General features: G+C 38.1%; 1 protein-coding gene across 5 annotated transcripts in view; it reads right to left on the bottom strand.

Annotated features, from left to right (window-relative positions):
• The window catches only part of ST3GAL6 (ST3 beta-galactoside alpha-2,3-sialyltransferase 6), a 67,008-nt gene that overhangs the window by 23,573 nt on the left and 25,755 nt on the right, over positions 1-17,680 (bottom strand). For 4 of the 5 annotated variants that reach the window (XM_039856914.1, XM_039856915.1, XM_039856913.1 and 1 more), the window contains 3 exons: positions 6,898-6,997; positions 4,605-4,682; positions 1,418-1,521 (listed from right to left, as the gene is read on the bottom strand). In XM_039856914.1, the coding sequence (XP_039712848.1) occupies positions 1,418-1,521; positions 4,605-4,682; positions 6,898-6,997 (282 nt within the window). Of the gene's footprint in view, positions 1-1,417; positions 1,522-4,388; positions 4,455-4,604; positions 4,683-6,897; positions 6,998-17,680 lie in introns of those variants that run through there. The other variant, XM_039856917.1, reaches the window with a different exon arrangement.

Genomic DNA, 17,680 nt, shown 5'->3' with positions numbered 1-17,680 from the left:
TTCTGAAACTGACATCAGTAATCAATATTCAGCAAGTTTAACCTTATTTCACTATCAAATTCTCTGCAATATATTTTTAAAACACACACACACATACACACACAGTTGTTAAATAAGCAAAATCTAACTCAGGAAACTGTAGGCTTGTCGCCACCTGGGCTTTTAGGGTCTCTCAAAAATCGAGAACATAAACCTGTGTAAGGTCAATCAGTTATCAAGCAGAGGAAAAAGTATTTCTTCATTAGTAGATGGAATAATTCTCTCTAAATTTAGCAAAAATAAAATGTCTACTGATTAAATTTTAAAAATTGGTCAAGGTAATGTAGGGAAGAGGCAAGAGAATTAAAATGTTAATCAAGCTACATTCAGAGACTGCAATATGCTGATCAGCCCTGCAGCCAGGCCACGAGGATGCCTGCAGAACAAAGGAAGATTCCGCTGGGATTGCTGACAACCCATTTCCCACACCTCTGAAGGGGAAACAGGAAAAACAGAGTCTTTAAGTGGCTGCCCTACACAAATAAAATCATTCATTTCCTATGGCTAAAACCATGGGGAACCTATGGATTAAAGTCTGGGAACTGCCAGCAGGCCTTTCATGCTACATACTCGGCTACATCCTCTTCAACTTCCCCTTCCTCACTGCATGTCCATAGCAAAGAAAATGGGTAAACAACGTCTTTAAACGATAACTCACAGGAACTAAAAAATGTTTGAGAGGGGGTCCCTCTCAATGTCTTTCTATCAGTCCCTCTCAGTCTTCTTCTCAGTTACTCTCACTGTCTTTTTCTCGGTACCCATTACTCTGTCTCTCTCACGGTCCTAGTCTTTCTTAGTCCCTCTCACTCTCTGTCTCTGAGAGGAGACCACACTCTATGGAGTTTTACCCATTTTTTAATAAACTTTCCCTTTGACTCTAACTTTGGCGTGTGTGTTGAATTCTTTCTACACTCTCTGCCAAAGGACCCTCTTCTTCTCTTGATGCAGGGCTTGATCACCCCCCACTCGGGGAAATTTGCCCAGTCCTGCATCAAAGGGACTAGAGCTTGCTGATGAAATCAAATAAAACTCAGGCTAAGAGTTGAAATGGGAGATCGGGAGGAAGTTAACCCAGAGGGTTTATCATGCTAATTCTAAATTGGAATAAGGTGAAGCATCAGACCTTGTTAATAAAATAGTGGCAAACAAAAGTAAAAAGCAGTGTCTAACAAAAACCTACCTTTTTAATTCTTTTATTCTACACTGCCTCAAAAGAACTTATATTTTAAAATCAACTCCTCAACCCATCCCAAAATTATACTCTTTAGGAATCACTATAAAGCAGAAAGATTCAAAGGCCTTAAAAGTATATAAAAATATGATTCATATCAAACACCACTCATATTTAATAGGGCAGGGCAAGAAAAATATTACTGACCTGATGTTCTTATTCCATAAGGCAAATCAAACTTATCACTACCATACAAGGAAGCAATCTTTTTAAAATCAGCTGCACAAAGGAAAGGGTGAAACTGATAAAACCTGGAAGAAAAGGATAAAAAATGATTTTCTCAAATGCTTACAATACTTGCAGGCTTTTAAAGTCACAACTAACTAGATTTAATGTGGGTATGTATATATGTCTAAATAAATAAATAGTCATAACTGAAAACAACTCTAGTGTATCATTCATATTGCTATATTGACTGTATGAATATATACCTATTTTTCAAAAGGTAAAATCATCTTAAACGGTACTTAAATATTATATAAAATGAGATATGCAACAGAACTACACAAACCGAATGGAAACACTTTCTAGGTTGTGGAATCAAAATTATGTAACAGCTTTGAGGACAGGGGCTGGGAGAACAAAATTTAAAAACAAACCAACACCAAGTGATAAAATGTTAGCCATATACAGCAAGAAACAAAGAAAGTAATAGGAGGAAATAAAAGAATTGATGCTAAGCTACTCCCAAATGAAAAGATGCCATATGTATTGTCAGCTATTATAATAAAAATTACATTAAAATTTGATGTAGCTAGAACTAAACTCTTGATATCATTACATTAAAATATATGTACTCAAGAACAAGAACCACAGGCATTTGCCTTGTTATTGCCTGCTCTGTCCTGAAAGTACTCCCCACCTAGGGTATTCCCTCAGACAAGACAGGAAGCTTGATGAGAATAGGGTGCGCCTCTTTCTTCTCGCTTTCAGCACCTGGCACTGAGTACGCAGGCCACATATGTTTAATAAGTGATTAAATGAATTTCAACTCCAAATTATTTCTTTTGCAACCATTATGAAACAGAAAAGTATAAAAGTTTTAATTTTTTTTTTTTTAATTAAAGCGAAGGAACAGGTAAAGCTCATATTAAAATATTATTTTTACCTACCAGGACTGGATACTACAGAGCAAATCGAGCTGATCTTTACCCCAACCTCCACACAGGGCCATATCTTTCTGACTTTATCAGTTTTGCCCTTTTCCTAGTCTAAAACCTGGAGGTGGAGATCAGAATGCCCTGAGGTTTCACAGAATGGATACAAACAGCAGTAGAGTAGGAGTGCCACCCAGGAGCCACTAAACTTGGACAAGTCACAGGAGCTTAAGATCTATGGCGCTGAGCTAAAAACTCCCAGGTATTCAGACTAAGGAAACAGGTGAGAGACCAGCCCTTCCTGCTATGATATGTTTCCCATATTCAGTTGTTATAGTGATAGCAGCCTCAGGGGTCCAGCCACTCTTGAAAGGTCATTTGTATAACAGCGTTGATGTCCAAGTTCAGGATCTGTTCTGGGAGAGGAAGCGTCAGGTCACCTGACTTAAGATTGAGAAGAAGCTCAAGATCTTCTCAATCTTCCCTGGGAAAGGGAACCACAGATGACTTTGTACCCTGAGGACAAGGCAATAAAGGACTCTTCTTTGGAGTTGGTGGGGTGATCATTAATGTCTATTGCCAGCCAGACCTTGCACTAGATGACTTACATTTTATTTCTAAATGAAATAATTGTTTCAAACCATGTCTCTCACACAGTAGGGACTCAATAAGTACCAGCCTCAATTTGTAATAACTACACATTACATTGTACTATATTACATTGTATTCTATTACCAAATATTATATTACATTACATTTCTGCTGCTGTTACATCTATAAAAGCCTGGAAAGGTAAGTAAAGTCTATTTCCTTTCAGATAAAGAAACTGAAGCTATGAGAAGTGAAGTAACTATACAGTATTATCTGGGGTGAATAACCCAGATCTGACAGAGCTGAAATCCACACCTAAGGAAGGATGCACTCGCAGCACTGCAGGTAACACCTCCAGGTTTCCTAGGAGGGCTTCTTCTGATCATTACTGGCAAAAGAGATAGCGCAGCCCTCAGAGTACTATTCACATGATAAATGTAAATCTACTTGTCACTTAAATTGTAGACTTCTACACCTGCTAATAAGCAATCTCACATAAATACTTTAACCCTTTTAGGTTTTATTAAAAGGAAATATCTTTTTTTTTTTTCACTGAAGTTGAAGAGTACCTTGATTCTAGAGCAGTATTTTAAACCTGCAGTCTGCAACCCATATTTAGTTTATGAAATCAATTTTGTGAGTTACAATCAGCATATTTTTAAGAAGTAAATAGAACAGAACACAGATCATCTTAACTACAAATGATAAAAATGCTTTCTTTTCTTATTATAAATATGCATGTATATTAAGTTACAAAGTAAAATGTATTTCTTACTATGGGCCATGGTTGAAAAAGTATAAAATCACTCTTCTAGTTTTTTAGTGACCCTAACTGGACACACCCGCATGGACAGGTTACAAACTGCCATGACACACCTATAAACATATGCAGAAATATTTTATGTATCTACGGTTTTCCAGAGAGTTGGTTGCTTTTAAGGAGATCTGTAGCCCCCAAAAGGCAAGGAACTAGTAATGGAAAGGTGCAGTAATATAATAGAAGAAAATAAGAACATGTGAATTTTTGATCCTTAATGGATATAATGCTGAAAAACTTATACCTATTTTACACAATTAAACATGCCCATACCAGATTGCCATTTATTTCTATTTATTGAGAATCACTTTTGACCAGCAATCTGGCAAAGCTGGGGTGACAGAGAAGAAAAATTTTTGTGGATGGAAGAGTAAATTCCCTAACAAATCCTGACAACCATAATGAAAAATCACTATTTACATTCTATGTAGATGAATATGTAGTTCATTAAAATTCAGGAAAATTTTCTAACTGTAAAGTTTAACCTGTAGGCAAGGAAAAAAACACAAAATAAAAAGAATGGAAAACAACATAGGAAGACAAGGGGGTGGAAAACCCTAAAAAAACAGTTCACTTTTTATTATTGAACACAAATAGACCTCTCTAATCTCACCTGTGTGAAAAGAACACTGATCTGATTGAGTCCTTCACTGTCGTTTCTTAAATCATATGCAGAGCTCTAACAAGTACAAAAAGAGAAGATACTCAAGTTCTTCCTTAAATATAGGGAGTCCACTTTATACCACTAAGACTTATATGAAAAAAAAGTAAACAGTGTGGAAAATGACTGCAAACATTTTGTACGCCATAATTTCTTTTTTATTTTTACCTCAGGAGAGAGGCAAAAGCTGGCTTTGATAAACAAGGCTGGATCTTATTTCTCCGTTTCATTTCCACAGGTGGCACCCTATGAGACAAAAATAGTGTCAGTCAGAAAGCAGGACCGGGCAGCCACCCAAAGGTAAGCAAATGCCCTGGGAACGCACTTGGTGCCACCAATGAGAGGCCTCTCAGGCAGGAAATACGAATCCTCACAGCAGGCCAAGGTATGACGGTACCTTCACCAGGTCCTGCTTGTATTTGCGAATTCATGGATGCAAGGCAAGAGAGGTGGAAAAGGCTGAGATGATTAGCAACTCACAAGTAATTCAAAGAACAGTGAACCAGAGGACCCTCTGAGAAGCGCTTGGATTACTGCACTATGGAAGCCACAATCTGGCTTGCTTTTTACAAGTTCCCAAAAGCCTGAGAAACCCAGCTCACACCAAGTGCACAAGCAGGACTTTCCTGTCACATCTGGGATACCTACTAGCAGCGGATACCACAGAAACACTCACCTGAGCAGGTTCCACAGACCCTGCCTTGTGATCTGGTGACTCCACGAATCACACTACTTAGAGTCATATCTAACTCTCCTCTGTTCCTGACACAGGTTAGGCCCTGTGTGTCTCCTGAATAGAGCAGTTGTCTCCACAATTTAAAAGGGTATTGTGAAACAAGACAGAAAACAAAAATAAATGAAGGGGATAGGGTGGCAGGATCCAGATTTAGCCAGGAAAGAGGAAAACAGCTTAATGTAAGAACATATTAATGATCATCAATTATCTGAAGAATTAATCTAAAAAGAAAACTAATCACTTTTCTTATATAATTCATAGGATTCAAACTGGAAGAAACAGTCTAAACTCTTCATGAATAGACTCAATTTTCAATTTTGGAGGGATACCAAATCTTCATAGTTAGAACTGCTAGGTTTTTAAACCATAAGGCTAGTAACGCCCTTATGCAGAGAAACATCTTTTGTGAATACCACAAATGGCAAGAATTCCCTGATTTACATGTAAGGAAGATACATAAATATAGTGGACCAGCACATCAGGTCACAAAAACTAAATTATATTTAGAGGACAAGATGAAGTATACTATCTGATGTCTAAGGTTATTAAGAGATAGAAACCAAACTATTTTGGGTTGTAAAGACAAACTTCGGGCGGCTTTAAAAAAAAAAAAAGACAATTACCTGTCTTAAATAGTTGTTAAGGAAGCAAGTTCACAGCACAAATACCCATCTGAGGTAATTGCCCAGGGTACTTTCTGTAACTGGAGTCAAGTGTTAGCTTAGGAGTGACATGAACACCCCTCAAATCCTGATGATAAAAGACTGCTCAATTCAGACCCTTTTCATTGACTTCTTTATCATTACCCCTGTAACCAACAATAAAATTTGTAGGGAAGTAGCAATCTAGTAAGCTTCTTGCTTTTTCTTCTGTTCTTGTTTTCCATTACTAAGTGTGGGACAGAGACAGGATGTGGCAGAAATGGAGGGAGATTCCTGTGGTATAATTTTCATGTAATGTATAATCAGACTTCGAATTCTCTAGCACGACATTTAAATCCAAAGCCTAAAACTTACAGCTAAATCCACCCACCTGGCACTGGGTTTTTTCCAGTGACTATATGTTTAACTTCCTTCTATGAAGAGCATTTCAATTATTTTGTAGTCAGCCAGTGATGACATTAAATGCAGAAGTAGCTGTTTTTTTTTATGTAGTGAGCACAGGCTGGAAACATGATCTAGGATCTATTATTGAAACACTGGCAAAGAATACTAAACTTTGTCCAAGATGGGAAGTTGTCATGTGATTTATTTTGACATAGCCATACACTACCACCCACTTAGGATTTAAAGGTCATCAAAACTTTATTCCTAGACAAAGGATTGACAAAGGAGAAAAGGATAAAAAGCAGATTGTTTTAAATAAAGAAAACCATATGTAGTGTCTACATTTTATCAACAATCTCTTAACCAAGCATTTTAGGCTCTAGAAGTCAAGTACCATAGAGTCCATGTATTCCATCAGTTCAAAGAGATGAAATATTATATAAAGAATGTTATATCTCAAAGATGGGCAACACCACTGCTTCATTAGAAAGTCAATAAAATGTGTTGCTTATCATTTTTAAACTGTTAGAGATAAAGTTTACAAGATACTAGAATGGTAAAAGTTTATAATGGAAAGCGAAAAAAGGTTCAAAATGATGCAAGGGTTTGTAATAGGTCCCTCTAATAATTTGTGTGTCTGTGTCAAAGTTATTTTTAAATAGCAAAAATGAAAACTTACCAATAGGCATTCGTTCCCCATAATATACAATGCAGCACATAATACAGGAAGACAGCACTCAGGAATATGGCCACGAGGTACCCTCTCATGGCTGGCCCACCTGAAACAAAAGGAATGAAGTACAAAGAAAAGGCAAGAATGTTATACAGATGGATTTACCCCAATGGCTCAAATTTAAGTGTTAGTGAATAAACACATAGAAGGGGGAAAGTAGAATAAAAATGGTATAGGCCTATTATTTTGGAAATGCCAACTAAATGGGCAGAAAGAGAATTTTTTCCTGTCTCTCTTCATCCTCTTATCTTTAATCAACACAACATAATGTATGTGTAGACCACAAAACAGTTCCATAGTTTCAAAGCTAGTGGCTTCCCTACTACTTTCTCATGTTAGATAAGAAAAACTTTCATTCAGAACCAAATTTTACACTTCTACTCCATATTCAAAACTTTTTTCAATATCTATTTTCTCCTTTAATAGAAAGTAAATATATGCCTTAAGATGTAAATAAACATTTCATTTCTTCAGTGATCAAAATGACTTTTAAGTGCTACAAATTATAATTTTTACAAGTTTTTTCTAATTTTAAAAAACTGAGAAAAAAAATCTATTAAAAATATTTCCCAAACCCTCAATTTTAATAGCCTTTTATATGCACCTATTTGATTTTTCAATATCATAGCACAGATAAATTCAGCTAAATACTTGTTTACTTTTATATTAAATGACAGTATAGCAGTATAGTTCATTGCACATTTGCAGACAAAAAACTTGACACAATTCTAGAATATAAATGCAAAGAAAAAAAGAAAACCTTTTAGAGAATTCATATTTTTTAAAAAACTAAAACATGTTTATTTACTTCCCATTTTTGCTTCAAGGACAGAAATGAGTAAGTTCTCATTTTCACATGTAATTAAAAGCAAAAGACAAATTTAATATATATGTGTGTGTGTGTATGTATATGTATGATTCCATAATAGACTTTCTATTTCAATGCATGTGACTTTAAACATGTATACTGTTTCTATACATCTCTTACCAAGTTCTGGTTTGTCTAGACAATTGCGAGCACCACAACTCTCACTCCTACCCATATCTGTTAACCTCCGTCAGACTGGTTAGATACATTTCGAAATAATGTAATGCTGTCTCCCTTTTACTGGTAACATAGATATAAATGGAAATCTTAAAATCTTTTGCTTTCATAAGTAGAATACACTAAATATAATTTAACTTTCCTTGATAATGAAGGTCATCTTAACAAATGTCATTATCGTGCTGGGCTCTATGAGAGTTGAGACCTTCTGGAGCTGATGAGGGTGTAGGGCTGTTTGTTCCCCTGTGGTGATTATCTGGTCAAAATTGCTGATCTTGCCACCCTTATCGTCAGCTGTTGTTTCTCACTGATATTAAGACAGCTACTGCCCCCACATGCCACTATTATAAATTAGTTAAAAGTGAAGCCTATGTCAGGAGAAAGCATATAAATTAAATGAGCAAAATTTAGTTTACACATACTTCTAATTTAGTATACATCATCCCTATGAAGAGTCAAACTGGTTGGAAATCAGAAGACAGGGTTCATGGCCCATCTCTACCTAATTCCCAGCCTGGGGGACCTTAGGTAAATCAGTTTACCTCTTCCAACGTCCTTACATGTTTACCAGTGAAAGCATACAACCTACCTCTTTGGGCTACTAATGGAAAATGACAGGCATCTGGCACAACATACGACACAAAAATATGTGCTGAGTATTTTTGTGTATGTATTTTATTGTAGTTTGTCTTCTAAACCTAAAGTTTAGGGAAAAGACTGTTCCGTGATGTGACTGCTGCCAGACCCGCAAGCCAGACCCAGGTCAGAAGGGGGAGATTGTTTACTGCAAACCCCCCTTAGAGATTGCTGATCCTAATCAATGTTCATTCTGACATAAATCAGCACCCCCTTCCTCTGCCTCCCACTAAATGCTGGCTCCTGAACAAGCTGTTGTCTTGACCTGGTCAAGCATATAATTCCCCAAACCTGGTAGCATTCACATACTAGTACCCATGACTGTCCTCTCCACCCTTTTTTACCCTATATAATTCTTTGGCACTTGCCAGGCGGGCACGGGTATCCATTTTGTCTTGCAGCCGCCCGCAACATGCCTCCTATGTAAGTTTCTCTTAATAATCTCTACTAATTGCCAGACTGGAGTTGCCAATCACTTGTTTCTCTGGTCCTTCTTTCTTTGGTCTTTCCGCTTATGGAGGTAGATTTTCAGTGTCAGGGCTTTTCCCTGGGTCTGTGCGTACTAACAATTGGCAAGCCAGCCCAGGGACCAATGAAATGGGCTTTGGGAAAAAAGCATCTGTGGGAGAAAGATCAGGCTGGACATCTACATCCATGCGGGGAGGGGTGGCCTGTATACCAGATACATCTGGACTGCTGTGAGTACAGGGATACCCCCAAAATGCCAACTGGTCTCATGCACTTGTTTGAGGAACTACACTGTGTCAAAGCATAAAAATTTATGGCCAAAGCTGTAGGCTTGTCTCTCTCATGGGCAGTTTGGCAGGACACCGACACACTCAGTTAGAAGCAGAAGCCAGGGTTAGAAAATTAGAGGAAGAACTAAAACTAGAAAAAAGATATTAGAATGTCTACAACTCTGTTAGCATCGAGACTGGCTGAACATTCTGGCAAAAATAGCAAAAGGAAAGAGTGCTCCTTGGATTTTGGTTTCAATTACTGAAGGGGGCAGATATCAGACAGACCCCAATAGAAGAGCAATTATTGACAATGAATACAGTGCTCCTGCAGGTGGAACCTCTTACTAAAGAACAGCCAATTACAGTAAGAGCTTCTCTTCCTATCAAGGGGTGGACAAACATGTTCCCCCACCTGCCTTGGCCATAGCTTAGCCTCCTTCAATGACTCAATAGCATGCCTACTTAGGAAAGAAGAGTCCTCTGTCAAATAGTCCTCTGTCTTTAGAGATTCAGCATTTATTAAACCCTGTTGAATATACAGACACTCCAAATGTTCCTGCTCTTTCTTATCCCTGTGTCAGCCCCTGCAATCTGCAAAGAAGGAATAGGGAATATTCCAGCTAGAACCTGGTATAATGACAGCTCTAGCCTAGATAATCCATCTATCTGGACAGCAGTTGCCATCCAACCATCCATTGACCTATCTGGATGGAAATAGTAATCACTGGACTGAATTAAGAGCTGTGTGGTTGGTATTCATGCATGAACCTTGACTGCTGATCCTGTGTACTGACAGTTGGGCCATTTTAAAAGGAATGACTTTATGGCTTGGACAATGGAAACAAAGTGGTGAATAATTATGAACAAACATTTATAGGGACAAGAGACGTGGAAAGATATTTGGGCTTGCTTACAAGAGTACGAGGTCCATCTTACCCTCCACGTCCCTGTCCATAAGGCATATAACCTCCTGGTAACCAGGAAGCAGATACCTTGGCAAAAATACACACTTTAGCAACTGACCTGTCAGTTGATGCTGCAGTTGGGGTACACTGAAAGAGTGGGCACAATACTGCCAAAATAAGATGATGCATAGCTAAGGAAGCAGGGCTGCTTTTAAAAATACAGTGACCTAGTCAGTAATCGAATGGAGGCTCCATGTTCCATATAACCTACAGGCAGCTGACTTGGTGGAATGGAAAAATGGTGTCCTTAAACGAGAGATAAAGTTGTTAAGTGGAAAACCCACTTTGGCCTGTGGACAAAGGTGCTTTCCCAAACGTTAATACATTTAAATGACAAGCTTGTGGGGCCTATTGCTCCATATGTCAGGCTGGGCACCCAGACTGAGGTACCCAGTACAGTAAAGATGTGGGAAAGCAAAGGACACAGCAATAGTCCCCGTGCTTGCCATGGACTGACAAGCTATGAGAAAGAGGGCACCAAGCCCTATTGTCCCTAGAATGAGAACCATTTCTGCAATGGGCTGTCCTGGTGGGATAAGTCAGTTACTTCACAGCCCCAGGTGGAAGGGAACTGCTCAGTCTCCAGGGAATCCTGTTGCCCCAGTGCAACCAGGACCTGTGGAAATGCACTATGAACAGACTGGGACAGACACTGTTGAAAGAGGGGGGAAGATAGCCCTGGTCTGGCATATTCCCACCCATATCTACTGCCTCACATCTGTAAGCACCATCTCCCCCGGGCAGCATGTATGGTTTACACAGCCTGGACAGGCTCCAAAGACTGAGGCCACATTAACATAAAAATCAGGCTATAAGTGTAATTCTCATAGGTGACCTCTCAAATCAAGTCCCTACTAAACTAAGTATTTATCTTTCTAATCCTAGATTTCTGCTGTTACACTGGCATCCAGTTTGTCGTTCAGCCACCTAAGACATGTCTCATATGTAAGTGTTCCTTAACATACTCTATTAGTTACTAGACTGGCGTGGCAACCTGTTTCTTTGTTTTTTTTCTGCCCTCTGCCTACAGAGGTAAGATTTCAGTCTCGGGGCTCTTCCCTGGGTCTGCATATACTAACATGAAGTCAGTTGTTGTCTTTTGCTCCATAGTAAAATGCCTGGAAAGCCAAATTGAGACATAGCCTATCCTTAATGCAGCCTGTGTTGTATTGTTATTGGCCTGACAGGAAGATGTGATTGGGTTGTTGCTTTGGCAGAAAGCCCAGCATCCTTTGATGGGAAAAGGAGCAAAGCATGTAAGGGATATATGGATCTGCATCCCCTCAGGCCTGTGCCTCCTCTTTCCATTTCGTTCCATCTTCCTCGCTCATTGTAATGTATGCTATCTTCATGTATTAGGGGTTATTTTTAAAATCACCTTAAATCATCCTGGTGAAAAGAAATAAATTGCATATTTAGTGAGCTAAAAAAAATCGTATGGTTCTATGTTTCTTGAAAATTAATTGGTAAAATCCAAGCGATGGAGAGAATTAAGGTTTGGGATTATCAGAGTAAAAGTTCAAGACAGTGAGGTATTCGGGATGTTAGACGTACCACTGAAGTGGCTAACTGAAGATTCGGACAGACAAGATAGGTAGCCCAGAGCCTGGCCCTTACAACATGATCAACAAATGTTAGCTTCCCTTCCTCCTCTTGTGCTAGGTGAATTGAGAAGAGTCAAGGAACTGGACTCCAGCTTGGTTCTAAAAGGTAATTCATCATATGTGATAGAGGTGTTAATATTAAACACTTTGGCCAGAGGCCATGAGCCATGCTTCAAGATGACAAGATAGAGGGCTATCAGTACTGACAGGGAGCTGATGTGGACTTGGTTTGTCTCACACCTTTGACTGAACTGACCTCAGCAAAATGGTTTGTTTTATGGTTTGTTTGTTTTTTGCCATATAGATATCCAAACATGAAAATAGGATATGTTTAGTACTGTCTGTCCTGGAAGGCATTTTACCATGGGCCAAAACATTTACCAACCTACTTAAATATTCAAATTAAATATTGAAGACTCTACTCATAATAACATCATTTATGCAAACACTCAACAAAGATGACAAGTTATCAGCAATTTTTAAAAAACCTATTTACATCTAAGATAAGGCAAACACTCATTATTTACAATTCAATTTGCTTATCTGTTCCCCAAAATACACTGTTTGGAAAATTTATGTATTATTTCACAGAGCACGGAAGTATTAGTAACCAAGATTTCTATTGTTTTTCATTCACTAATATGTGGTTTAGCTGAAAACAAAGTAGTGTGAGAGAACATTCTTTTTTCCTTCAAAAAGTAAAATGAACCTACTCTTGAAGAGCCACTGTATACACTACCTTAGAAAAATTTAGAAAGCTTAGCCACTCTCTAGTATGTCACAGGCAATTCAAAGGGTCTATGTTCAAGTTACAGAGTAGATTAAGGCCAGCCAGGATATCCTTGTGAAAAACATGTATAGTTCATCTGTTTGCTCACAGGAAAAAGCTTCCACAAATAAACAAAATCTCTAATTATAATTTTATAAATGGTATGACCATTTTACTTTGAACAAAAGCACTCTAAGGAAAACTAGTTAGAATTTAATATAGAATGCCTGCTTTAAAAAAAAAAAAATGTTAAGGCCCTTCAACATAGCTTCATTTACCAAAACAAACAAGTTTTCTAGGTCTTGACATTAAACATGACAGATGCCTACTTAGTGGCTGTGGCTGCTCCTAAGACCAGCCTTAAGACATCCATTACAAAGTTTATATCATAAAAGCAATTATTCATCTAAAGTGTAAGTAAAGGGCATCAAAGGAGAGTAGGAGTGAGATTTGGCAGAGACCAAATGTTTATTTCTTCTTAAATTATGACCTGTAACTCAATATACGAATAATCTACATATGCCAAAGTGAGCTCAATCTTGGCAAAAGTTTTTCCTTCTCCTTAAAAATAAAAGCATATTTTATTTGTGTGGAGCTTAAAAGTTCATAAAACACTTGTATGTCCAACACTTGATGAGAGAGGCAACTGAAAGTTTCTGAAGTGAGTTGTCCCAGGTCACGCAGTTTGAGAGACAGAAATAGACTTAGGGTCTGACCACTTCTTTCTGACGGTTCTATTCCTGGTATCATCCTGTCTCTCAAAAAGGCCTGAGAGGAACTCAAAAGAGAATTCTAATTAGAGAATTCTAATCTATAACTTCCTGACAGTGCTTTGCTGGCGGCTGGAATTTCAAAAGGATAAATGCAGATATTGGCGAAAGGGAGGTGGCTGTAGGGCAGCATTCTCCAAAGTGACATGGCAGGTCCAAGGGTCAGCACCAGCTGGGCGCTTGTTAACATGCACTTTCCTGAGCCCCTACTTGATCTGAATCCCTGGGGCTCAGGAAAGTGCACTGAAACAAGCACCCTCCAATCTGATTCTTATGCATACTAAAGTTTAATAATCTATGTTCTAGGAGACTCAAGAGAACTATGGAGAGAAAAAGAAAAGAAATACAGAGACCATAACAAATATTACAGTGGTCATCCTACCTGACTGAAAGCTCCATAAAAGAACTATCTGTCTTGTCTATTATTTTATTTCCAGCACTTCTAACAATACCTGTCACATAGAAAATGCTAAGTAGATAGTTGTTGAATATAGTTACAGGCCCCATAACTAGATGCTTCATATTAACTTTTTATCCAAAATGCCTAGCACGTGGCAAATGCCCAATGAATAATGGCTAATTAGAATCATTAAGATATATGAGTGTTTGGCCTGTGCCAGGGCCTGTGATAAATGCTTTTGGTGTGTTATTTCATGTAATCCTCACAACCATCCTGTGAGGGGAGTGGTAAACTTACAATTCCCATCTTATAAATGAGGAAAGTGAATTTCTGAGAAAAGCAGTAATTTTCCTGAGCTGATAAGTATCAGAACCAAGACTCTAGAGCCCATGCATTATACTGCCTCTCACCTGTGAGCTTTTACAAATGTACTCAGACCCATCCTTTTGATACTAGACTAAACCTTACAGAACGTTTGTCTATCCCACCAGCTCCTTAAGCAGTATCGATTCTAAGGATTGGTGAAATGGAGAGAAAGGTTATAGTCACAAACTGTGCTGAAATAAAACCCTATTATTCCTCCCAACCTCATTCCTCGGAATTTCAGTAAATCCATTATTTTTTTCTCCATGGTTCTGTTGAGTGTCCTAGAGCAGTGATTCTCAAACTTTAGTATGAATAAGAATCAAACTAGAGGATTCTTGGTTCATTCAATGCACACTCCTGAGCCCCTGAGCAACCATGATAGCACTGCTTATAAAAACAAAATAATAACCTATGGAATGATGCTCGAAAATAGTCATTTTTATTTTTAGACTCTACTAATTCTTCCTCAAAACAAAAGGAGCTTGTTTTTCCAACAACCTACTAGAAAAAAAGTATGTTCAGCAATAATTCTGGAAATATTATTCTCTTCACCAGGTACAAAAACCCTATGGGTATTCTCAATCAATATCACACAACAAGGAAGAAACACCCTCCACGTTCTCGCATGGAACCAGCCTGCCTGGCCTGTCAGCCCCCAGTTTCCTCTAGACCTGGCTGCAGGCGCTCCATAAAGCCCATCTGTAGGCTCAGCCCCACTCCAGCTCTGGGGCTGATCTTGGCCTGAGGAGCCCTTGAGTAGCAGCTCAACAGTTTGGTCAGGTTCCTGCTGATTCCAGGCTGACCCTGGACATCTCATCTGCCAAACCTGGGTTCCTGTTGCCGGCTCCCAGAATCATATCCAGTTTTCCAATATCTGCATTCTTTTCTCTCAGCCACCCCAGGAGCTCTGCAGCCCAACTACCAATTCTTTAGTAACTAAGGATCCTGCCTTTTCTCATCCACTCTGTCTCCTTATGCTCTCTGCTAACTCAGTGACGGGGGTTCTGCTCTTCTGCTCTGTCACCTCACACTCAGGGTGCTGCTGCTCAACAGTAATGCCCGATAGCCTGCATCTTTGTGCATATTAGAAAAGGACATCTCCTCTGACACCACACAACCCTGTGGGTACATATCTTGGCATGGGCAGGATTTCAGCCACAACTTACCCCTTTAGCCAGGTTCCCCTGTTCACAGCTTATCATCACAACCTAACCAGGTGGCCCTGCTGACATCCTGTGTCCACTCAACCCTCGAAGAGGCCTACTCTATTCAGATCTCCACCAGCCCTCAGCTCACACTGACCCACACCCAAGACCGTATGAACTTGGCCCACAGATCTTATACTCTGCCTTCTTTCCTCTTTGTATTTATTGCTCAGTTTATGACTGTTCACATGCCCATGTGAGCATTAGCTCAAGCTCTAGCTGTGTATTAATGTCTAGATTTTTCTGGTCCAGCCCCATGGGTCTCTTAAGCCTCCTAGAACTAGCCATCTCCATATACCTCAAACCTTAAGGGAGATGCAAAGGACCCCACCGTGACAGATGTAAAGTCCCCAGTCTTCTTTAACTCATTTACTACCCCTCTTTTAAGTGTGGTCCTTAACATGAATTGGATGATCCAAATGTGTCTATAACCTCATTTACATACCAAAGACCTCCACCCTCTGGTGTTGATGATCCTGTAATATAATATAGCACAGTTATTAAGTACTTACTAAGTGCCCAGCCCTTTGCACACATGATAATGAAAGCAGGGAGATTCCCAGAGCAGTGGCCAGAATTCGAACCCAGATGTGTCTCTTTTTTAATTGTGCATTACAGGAAACTATAATTACTGTATTAACATTAAACTATAACATTATGAACTTAATATATTCACTTAATAGCTTTTTTAAGTAAAGCAAGGGAATGACAAACATTAAATGTATGCATTTATTAAAATATACTTAGAAACATTATATGAAAACCATTCATTTCACAATTAAAGAGATGAATCTTAAGGAATCAGTAGTCTGGTTAATGGGATTTTGCTAAAAGGACCTAAAAATGCTTAATAGGCCATAATTACATAAAATAGCATATGCAAAATTAAATAATACACAATATTACACCTGAAAAGGCTACATTTAAATTTGAAGGGTTGAGCTACAGCTATTTGATACAAATTAAGGGGGAAAATCTGACATTACTGGGTAACTTAATACAAAATTATAAGTTGACTTATGGGCTTTCCCCTCAAAAAATCAATTTATATAATTTCAACAAACTGGACCAACTGTACACATTCTGGCTAATTTCTAAATACATCATTTTTTTTCTTCCTGCTAGGTAGAAGACCATGTATATTAACTTTCTTTCTCTCCTCTTTTCCCAATTCTTCTGCTAATACAATGATAGGCAATTAGTTCCTACACACATACACACATACTCTTCTCTTTCGGTCCTTCTAGAAAAGCAATGTTTTTGCCAGACTTTGTCCTCAGCCTATTTAGACATATTTTCACCTAATTAAAAGCGAAAGCTTCACTGCCAAAGCAGATGACGGAATCCTCCTCTAAAAATTGGATGTGCAAAGAATACAAAAAAGACAAAAATGACTTTTCAGCAGAATTTTATTTTTTAATAGCACAGCGGGATAGACTATTTCATTCAGCTAATAGTATACTATACTGGATACTAAAAATAAATGAACTGAAGTTCCTGTTTTCAAAATTTATCCCTTTAGACTCAGCTACATTGAAAATACACAAAGAAGCTTTTAAAGAGACTTCTTATGTTTCTACTGTTTATTCAGATTTTCTCCCAGAGATCTATTTCTTCTCCCAAAGTGAGCGTTTTTTTCTATTTTTTCTATTAATATCCCATCAATAAGACGTCCTTCAAAGAGTATTATATAGTTAACTTTACTAAGATAAACATTTTTATATAATAAAATGTGCCACTTTTAGGTGTATAATTTGAGAAATGCATACAGTCATGTAACAACCACTGAAATCATACTAAACATTTCCATCAGCCCCAAAGTCTCCATGTTCCTCTTTGCAGTCAGCTCGCTTTCCCCAGTTCCTGGCTCCTGATCTATTTATCACTGTAGTTTTGCTTTTTCTAAAAGTTCATATAAATGGAGTCATACAGTATATATCTTATTTCTGGCTTATTTCAATTAGTATAATGCTTTTGAAAAAAAATGTCCATGTTGTTGCTTGTAGGAGGAATTAATTTTATTACTAAGTAATATTCTATTACAAAGCTATACCATTATTTTTTATCAATTCACTGGCTAATAGACACTTGGTTCCTTTTCAGCCTTTGGTTATTGTAAATAAAGCTACATTGACCACTCAAGTACAAATCTTTGGGTGAGCTTATGTCCTCATGGATCATATAGTAACTATATGTTTAAATTTATATGAAAATTTTATACTGCATTCT

The sequence above is a fragment of the Pteropus medius genome, unplaced genomic scaffold (assembly GCF_902729225.1).
Source record: "Pteropus medius unplaced genomic scaffold, Ma_sr-lr_union100, whole genome shotgun sequence".
NCBI classification, from domain to species: domain Eukaryota; kingdom Metazoa; phylum Chordata; class Mammalia; order Chiroptera; family Pteropodidae; genus Pteropus; species Pteropus medius.
The sequence above is the reverse complement of the archived record's forward strand: the minus strand, read 5'-3'. Positions and strand labels throughout refer to the sequence as shown.